Genomic DNA, 9445 nt, shown 5'->3' with positions numbered 1-9445 from the left:
GGAGGGGCATAGACATTGTTCGCTCACTTGCCCTGGCTGGACTGGCTGAACAGCAGCCTCACAATGTGGTACCATCCATGTAGAAGGTGTACTATACACTGGGTGGTAGAGGGGGAATGTGAAGTTTCTCTTGGTGTCTCAATATGACAATGACAGACCCGAGAAGTTTCCTAGATATTTTCTCTTCGTCCATTCTTTCCCACGCTAGAGGTTGCAAATTCAACTATCTCGATGCTTGCCTCTCTACAATTTCATGGTTTTAACTTTGTGAGTCCAGGCCAAATGAAGAAATTGCTCTACTTCTATTTTTACATGAAACCCAGAAATCAGTTTTCCCCTCAAGAAGACCTGAGTCCCTTGTTTGGGAACTTTCCGTAATGCCCTCCTCCTGAGTTCTGCCTTTATACCTGGGGGACTGAACCAACCTTTGAATGAGAACACCAGTCCCTAAAGTCCTAGCTCTGTAAACAAACTGGTATCTGTCCCCAGGCCCCCAGACTTTTCCAAATTCCCAAGGTGACAGAATATTAAATGCCCTTGGTATGCACCAATAAAATGACATTTATGTAAATTCTTTAAAGCTCTTGGAAATAGGTGCGCTTCCCTCTGTCCCTCGGGGTCATCTGTCATCTCCATAACCCTAGGGTACCCGTATATATGTGTGTGAGATAGAATATGCTGATTTGAAATGTGGCACTATGCCACTCTATCCTCTAGTTGCAGAGGAGATGCTACCTCAGGCTGGTCCTGAGAATGTTAGCCCTTAGTTAATTTCAAAACTGTGCTACTTAAACGTTCATTAACATTTCGATGGGGCAGACTGTATTTTGGTGCTCACTTCCCCATCAGTTTCTGTTGGAATTTCTCCTGGAAGATCCAGAAATTAAAAGGGACCAGAGTTAGTTGCCTTCTTTCTCCCTGAGAAAACTCCTGGTTGATCTCTGGAATTGAAGTAAGGAGGGTTGACATAATAGTAGGTCTTCCACTATCTGGGAGAAACAAGAGTGAGGAAGTGGATAGGAGCTTAGTTGTAGAAATGAGTTTTATTTCTGTATCTTTGGTCCCTTGTATGTGAGTATCTAATTCTAACGTGTGATTACTCTATTAAGATTTATATCTGTTAGGGCACCTGTGTAAGAGTTTTCTCAATGCCACTTTTCACATTAACTCCAGTTTGCATTCTGTTCAGAAAAGGTTGAATACACCCAATTCTAAAAAGAGTAAATATATGACAGACAGATTAGGAGAGACTATGTTCTACTTCTGCATTCCTAGCTGGGCCGACCCAAAGGCATTTCCTGACCTTAATGCAAACACATCAAATCATCCTTCTGAGTTCTTCAATGAAATGAGAGCCACTTTGAACAGAAAATCTCTGTGTTTAGTTTCATTTGGGACAGAGAAAAATCAAGTGTTGCAAGGCTTCCCTGGCAATGTTGAGAATGATCACAGCTTTTCTCCGTAATGATAGATTTCATTGTTAAACCTTTATGTGCAGATTATTGAGAGAAGCAGTAGGAAATAGCCAACTTTAAACAAGTTTAAATACATAGGAGCAGGACAAATGAAGAGTGAATGGAAGTTTGAGCTAAAGGGTGGGGCTGGCATTGTGGACCTTGCTCTGATATAAAGCTGTCATGCAAACATTGTCTACTTTTGGACCCTTCTGTCATTGAGGTTGTTCATCTCTAAACCGAAATCCTATTGTTGGATCTGTTCATCTAGCAGGGCTGCTGTGAGAATGGCCTACAACTGTAGGTGGAAAAGCTCTGTGAAACATCTAACCTAATATAAATGTGGAAAGAGTGGTGGCTTTTAGGATGTACTGTCTTTCTAAAACAGACAAAAAATAGTTCTACGGCTTGGCATTCTTTAGTCCCATTCAGTAGGCACAGAATATCATTTTCCAGGTTCTCCTTTGTGGATTGGTGCAGATCCAGTCAGAGAATCGAGCCCAATGCATCAATCCAATTTCAGATCCTTAGGCCGAAGTTTTTAAAATTAGTACATGTTTGTAACGTTATGTGCTAACTAAACTACTACAGGTATTTGAGTAACTGTATTCCTTTTCAATTTATATTTCCTTCAGCCCCATTCCTTGCAATTTTATGGTTCAGACTAAGGATATGAACTAAAACACATGAAAAAACCAACTATGGCAATTTATACCTGAAATATTTGTTTGGTGAGCTTGTGGATGTTTCACATAACAATGAACATCAGATTACCTTCGAATGAAGGAATAGCACATTGAGAAATGTCACTTAGAATAGTTATATCAGAAAGAAATCAATGTGGTAACTTCCCATTTTTGGTTGAGGAGTCAGGTCCTAAGTGATGTATGTTGTTAAGCAATTTGTGTTAAGTTTCTCCTTACCTCTCTGGGATCCCTTTATGCAATCTCTTGAACTTGGATGAAAGCTTATGACAGGTTATGGATGCAAAAGTGCAAGTTGTTCTTCTCAACCAGCAGCAGCAAAGTGTGTGTGGGAATGTCTCTCTTTGAGTACTTAGTTGACCTACTGAGATCACACAGTCTTGGGTTTTTAGTTGGCTGCTTCTAATAATTCTCTGCCCCTTTTTGTCTCTTCATGGGTTTTTACAAGAGGGTCCTATGCCTGGAACTCACAGAACTCCTGCTTGCAGGCCCAGCTAGAGAGAGTCCATAACTTCTTCACTGTTAAGCTAGACAGATGCTAACTACAGCCACTCAGAGATACACATAGTTCAAAGTGTTCCACTGCTTCCTTTCATGTTGCATAAAGCCATTTCTTACTGGTTATTACCATTTGCTTTACCACGGCTGACACAAGCCTAGGTAGACTCTAGTGGTATAAGGCTGAGCCCCGTCAAAGCCCTTGGCATGAACTGTGGAAACCATGAAAAACTAAAAATGTTCAGGGCACATTGCTGACGCCACCAGTCCCATACATATGTGAGGTCTGGGTGGGGATTTGAGAGGATTGTAACCTCCTTTCTAGCTTATATAAGGAAAATCCAAGGTATGGAGAGAGAAACTGGAAATTAGGACACACATTAGTAGATGTGCCTTGAACAGAGGCAGAATCCATTCTATCATCTCAGCTCTTTCTTATAGTGAATGTCAAAAGTTACTGTGTTTAATCTCAATAAAATTACATGTTGTTAAGGAATTGCCCGACATGTATATTTGTGAATTTCCTGAACATCATCTGTGAGTTTGGTTCTATGTGTCTGTGCATGTACTACTTTCTCTACTCGAAACATATTTTGCTTAATATACATCATGTAAAATTATTATTTGTTATTTGAAAAACAACCAAACCAAACCAAACCAAAACAAAACAAAACAAAACCTCTCAGGTACAACTGTGTCCTATAATATAAACTCTGCTATAGGGGCTTCCCTGATCAATTGGGAATAATTTGCAAAACACTGAGCTTTTTAACAAATCTTTTAGAGAACTTTTACCTTCTCCCTTCTCATTATTTACAAACATTATTCACCAAGGAGGGCAACTTCTGAGTTAATCCATCTACTCTCCAGGATAATCAGACATATTGCTTTGCATACAATAGCTATCAATAAGTATATGATAAAAAAATGTTAAAGAGCAAATGAGTCTCCTAACTTCATGGATCTACACATGGAAGTTGGAGAGTGCTGGGCACAGTCTCCATTTGCTATCTTATCCAATACTTTCTTGTGTGTTTCCATAGAGCTGGTGAAGATTATGGGAAGAGACAATGACAGTTACCAACAAGCATTCATCTTGGTGGGCTTTTCTGATCGACCTCAACTGGAGGTAATTCTGTTTGCTTTTGTCTTGGTCTTCTACATCCTGGCCCTTGTTGGCAATAGTGCCATCATTTTCTTATCAATCATGGACACCAGGCTCCACACTCCCATGTACTTCTTTCTTGGGAACCTTTCTTTCTTGGACCTCTGCTTTACAACGAGCATTGCTCCCCAGCTGCTGTGGAACCTTTGGGGTCCAGAGAAGACCATCACCTACCATGGCTGTGTGGCCCAGCTCTATATCTACATGGTATTGGGCTCAACCGAGTGTGTTCTCCTGGCTGTCATGTCTTATGACCGCTATGTGGCCGTCTGCCGGCCCCTGCACTACACTGTGGTCATGCACCCACATCTCTGCCTGCAATTGGTGATTGTGTCCTGGTTCTGTGGCTCTCTAAATTCCTTTGTCATGTGTCCCCAGACAATGCAACTCTCCCGATGTGGGCGCCGCAAAGTGGACCACTTTCTGTGTGAGATGCCTGCTCTTATTGCCATGTCCTGTGAAGACACCATGTTGGTGGAAGCATTTGCCTTTGTCCTGGGTGTTGCCCTTCTCCTGGTGCCCCTCTCCCTGATCCTCATCTCCTATGGCATGATTTCTGCCACTGTGCTTAGGATCAAATCAGCAGCAGGGTGCAAGAAAGCTTTCAACACCTGCTCTTCTCACCTAACGGTGGTCTCTCTTTTCTATGGAACCATCATCTACATGTACCTGCAGCCAGCCAATAGCTACTCCCAAGACCAAGGCAAGTTCCTCACCCTCTTCTACACCATCGTCACTCCCAGTGTCAACCCCCTTATCTATACTCTGAGGAACAAAGATGTAAAGGGAGCAATGAGAAAGCTCCTGAGGGGGGAGAAGGAGGACAGGGAAGCCTAAGAAAGAGGAATTCAGGGGTAATATAGATGATGTTCTGGAGCTGCTCTCTTAGATATGTATGAGACAATGTGGAGAACTAATAGTCAAAGAGTTAAGTGAATGCAGCTGGGCATGATGATTTGAGTGTGACCCCATCCCCAGCTCTCTGGATATGAAATGGTTTCCTTCTGTTTAAAGGTGTCTACTTCAGGAAATCTCTAATATACTTGCCTTCTATCCATCTTTGGGCTTCTTCCACAACTGAAGGGGACCTGCAGCACTAATTCAAAGCACAGAGTGTGCAGATTATGTCATGAGATGTCAAATAAAAATGAGGCAACACCAGTGGTCTCCTCTTGAAGCTCCTTTATTTGTGACTGTGGTAGTTTCTCAGAGATGAGCATGACAACATCAGTTAAATCAGAGTACTCTGCCCGAGATGTTGGTTGTTTCTTCTTAAGAGAGGAGTTTCCTGTTTTCATTTTTTTTGACTTTTTAAGATTTTATTTTAGTTCATTAGTTAATATATAGTATAATATTAGTTTCAGGTGTATAATATAGTGATTTAATACTTACATACAACACCAGGTGCTCATCACAACAAGTGCCTTCCTTGATCCCCATTACCTATTTAGCCCATTCCCCGCCCCCAACATTCCCCTCTGGGAACCATCACTTTGTTCTCTATAATTAAGCCTCTGTTTCTTGGTTTGCCTCTCTCTCTCGTCCCTTCTGCTTATTTGTTATGTTGCTTAGATTTCACATATAAGTGAAATCATATGGTATTTGTCTTTCTCTAACTTATTGCACTTAGCATTATAATCTCTATAATGGGTTATTTGTACCTTTTCTTAGATCTTCTCTTAAAGCCACAGCATTTACAAGATAGTTGTCTCAAGTTGGGAGTCTGAGTCTTTGGAAAGAACATAGCAAATGAAACACATTGGAATAAGATGAATGACTTTTGTTTCATTGGCAGATTGCCATAATCAGCTACACATATTTCTTATTAAACAGAACTTATTTCAGATTAGTTACCACTGCCCCCCACAAAACAATGTTTGATGGCCCAAGTTATTGTATTGGAATTTGCTAAGAACAATAGTTTGAAAACTTGGTTTTGCATCAGAACTCTAAAGATACAAATTTCTAAGTAATCTCCTAGATTTATTGCATCACAAACACCAGGCATGGGCTGGAGGCATCTGTTTTTAAGACATTCTCTATGTATCACCAATGACAGTCTGATTTGGAAATCATGGTTTTAGAAATAATTTCAATCCAACTCCTTACATCAACTACAAATCATCCTAGAGTGTGCTGAATACATGCCCACCTTTGCTGGATGTGAATGATGCTGCAAACAAAGCCTGGGAGATATCACCCATATCTGGGTTTGGAATTGATTTATCCTCTTACCAGTTATCTCTTGGAGTCTAGCCATTTTTATCTGTGCTATAGGTGTGAATACCCTCATTTTACAAGGTTGTAGTAGAGATTAAATGAGGTAAGAAATGTCAAGTATGAGGTGTTTCCTCAATAATGTTTCTTTTCTTTCCATGCACCACAGAAATTACGAGTCTATTCCTTTTGAAATAGATTTAATTTCGTTATTTAGATCTAGGTTTTAATAATAATTGACTTCAGTATTTTCCCACTGAATACCTGCAAGGTGAAAAATGCTTTCTCCTAGGCATAAGAAATCCTAGGTATAAGAAATGCCCTTCAATTACTTCTTTTTAAAAAAAATTTTTTTAACGTTTATTTATTTTTGAGACAGAGAGAGACAGAGCATGAATGGTGGAGGGTCAGAGAGAGGGAGACACAGAATCTGAAACAGGCTCCAGGCTCTGAGCTGTCAGCACAGAACCTGACGCGGGGCTCGAACTCACCCAACGCCAGCTCATGACCTGAGCCGAAGTCTGACGCTTAACCGACCGAGCCACCCAGGTGCCCCAATACTTCTTTTATATTAAGTAAAAAAGTTCCCTTAAAAATTCTCAGAGGGCTTTCATGAATACTTTAGCATCCTAGTATAAATGTGGTGTGTGTGTGTGTGTGTGTGTGTGTGTGTGTGTGTGTAGGTGGAGACTTAGGGTAAGTATGCTGGTTCATTGTTAGTAGATAATACAAATTCAGGCTGGAAGAAGAGTGGGTCCACAGACTATGATAATATGTCGGGATGGAAATGGAAAAATTGTTTCAAAGTCATTCAGTGAGATGTTTTGGATATATTAAGAATAACATTCAATTCATTTGTTTCTATCATCCTTCTGTATTATAAAAATGAACCCAAGACATATAGAAGCAGAATTTTTTATAACTCCATTTGCAAATGATGTGAAAAAACACAGGAAGGCTAGGAGAGTTGCTTAAAGTTACAAGACAAGTGAGTATGCAAGATACAGCTCAGTTTCTGTCAAATATTTCTCATTTCCCATTGAGTTGTCCATTTCATCAGTTGCCTTTTGTGATTATAGGCTCTATGCAGTTAAATTTTGGACTGTTTGGTAGCCAAATGTGGTCTTTCTTTTGATTAAAATAAACAATAAATTTTTAAAAATATTTTATTCATTTTTGAGGGACAGAGAGAGACAGAACATGAGTTTGGGAGGGGCAGAGAGAGGGAGACACAGAATCTGAAGCATGTTCCAGGCTCTGAGCTGTCAACACAGAGCCTGACTTGGGGTTCCCACTCACAGACCACAAGATCATGACCTGAGCTGAAGTTGGACACTTAACCAACTGAGTCACCCAGGCTTCCCAAAAATAAACATTTTAAAAGTTTCCATTTTAAGCTCAAGAAATCAACCAGCTGGCATTATCCTGGAAATAAAAGATTGAAGGAATTTTATTTATTGGCCCAAATGCCAGTCATTTTCTTTATCCTAATTCTCTTTGGTGAGACTCTGTGACATGAAAACCACTAGCAAAGCATCCACAAACATGTAATGAGTTTATTTCCTGCTGATCTGGAGCAGGGCACTGGCCACACTCTGGGTCATCATTTCCCAAGTGGTTTTATTCCTTCACCTAAAACTTTCTGTAGCTATGCTATTTCTGTGATAAATTTTCAATGGGTCAAGTAAACAAGCATTTACTAAACACCCATATATTTTGGAAACTGTAAGGAAATCAAAGGAATTAATCTGGTTATAAGATGCTCATCCAGTCATACCTCCTCAGATACATTGCCACTAAGATCCATGACAATTGTCCTAGCATTGACACTGCAGCAGTGGGCAAATTTTGCTTCACCTTATATACAGTTAATGGTGAAAAGGAGTTTCAGGAGATGGAGTGGGGAATAAACCCATCCATGAAATGGCCAGTGATTTAGGGACTTAGGAATCTGACTCAGAGATGCTCCTCCAAATTTCATCAAATGGAAATAAATTGGACTAAAGTACTATACATGTGTAGTTAATGTAATAAAATATGATATAAGAAAGAATAAAGTAAAGAAGAGAGGAGGTGGAATAGTGATAAAGATTTGGCCATAGAGCTGAGTTAGAGCAGCTAGAAGTTGTGGAATTCCGGTGATCTGTAAAAATATTTGGAAAAACAAAACAAAAAAAAGTAGCGTCATATGGAAATTGATATTTCAATCTGAGAGAGTTTGTTTATGGTGTTATAGGTGGAGTAATTGACCTTAAGTCATGAAAACAAAGGTTTTATGTAAAAAACAATACAAGTAAGATAAAATTTCACTGGAGGAATATTCACCTGGGGCCAGCATATATACCACATTTGGATTTGCATGGGGATGTGCTGCAATTTAAAAGCTGAGATCCTACCTTGCATAATTACTCTTCAGACACAGTGTCCCCTAGGTGAGTAGGCTCAGAGATGCAGACTCACTTGAACCAACTTCATTAGAGTCTTGTATATTACACCAGGAGGGCACTGTGCTACATAATGATAACAGAAAACTTTCTTTTAATTATACCATTCCTTCTAGCCTTTGAACAGTAGATTTTATCCCTGCTGTGTGGGTACATGGGAAAACAAAGTCATCAGAAAGTGGCTGGGGCAACATGTAAAGCAAATAATGGGAATTCAATTTAAAATGAATGCTTCATGATATCAATATCTGATAAAAAAGACAATGTCTAACACTTGCCTATGTGTGTCAGGCACTCATAAACATTTTCTCCGTATTACTCATTTGGATCCTTAAAACCACCCTGTGAACAGATGAAGGAACAGAGAGGTTCTGTGACTCAACATAGGTCACACAACTCACAAATGCTGGAGCCAGGATCTGATCCCAGAGCATTTGGCTCTGGAGTCCATACTCTTGTCCTTGGGATACATCCATGCTTTACTAGAAACTCCAAGAAAGAATAAGGCTCAAGTTTCATATGATGACCTCCTAGTTAGCAGCCTCTTACAGGTGTGATGTGGGTTGAAAAATGGGCTGATCTTAAACCAATTTGATTATTTTCCTATTAATTAATTAATTAATTAATTTTATTTTCTCATAAATTTAGACCTGATTATGTGAGGAATTAAGACAGCAGGTAAGACCAGAAGCAGGCACATCGTCACGTAGAAAAAGGCTGGTTAGAGATCAGAGTGTGGTTGGCTGGATGGGATATGCATAAGACAGTAAAGTACATGGGTAATTAAGCCAGTGGAGTAAGGAAAGGAGGTTGACCAGTGGGGCAGGGGAAGGGAGAAGACAGAAAGATTTTGTGTCTTTCTTCAATCTCCTTTTCTCATGAAAAAGTCTGGTTGTCCTTTGATCCCTGCCTTAAATTCCTGTGAGATCACTCATATTTTTATAGTAACATCCACTTGCTTTT

General features: G+C 39.8%; 1 protein-coding gene across 1 annotated transcript; it reads left to right on the top strand.

Annotated features, from left to right (window-relative positions):
* The first annotated feature begins 3710 nt into the window (after positions 1-3710).
* On the top strand, positions 3711-4658 carry LOC123598977 (putative olfactory receptor 2W6). Its single transcript, XM_045480027.1, has one exon. It carries the CDS (start codon positions 3714-3716, stop codon positions 4656-4658), a length of 945 nt encoding a protein of 314 aa, XP_045335983.1. The 5' UTR covers positions 3711-3713.
* Positions 4659-9445: the final 4787 nt, after the last annotated feature.

Source organism: Leopardus geoffroyi, chromosome A1 (genome assembly GCF_018350155.1).
Source record: "Leopardus geoffroyi isolate Oge1 chromosome A1, O.geoffroyi_Oge1_pat1.0, whole genome shotgun sequence".
NCBI classification, from domain to species: domain Eukaryota; kingdom Metazoa; phylum Chordata; class Mammalia; order Carnivora; family Felidae; genus Leopardus; species Leopardus geoffroyi.
Note: the sequence above shows the minus strand (reverse complement) of the source record. Positions and strands in the feature narration are given on the sequence as shown.

What these genes read in the sequence shown, in the direction of transcription:
- LOC123598977 (XM_045480027.1), top strand. Translation starts at nt 3,714, where the DNA reads ATGGGAAGAGACAATGACAGTTACCAACAAGCATTCATCTTGGTGGGC.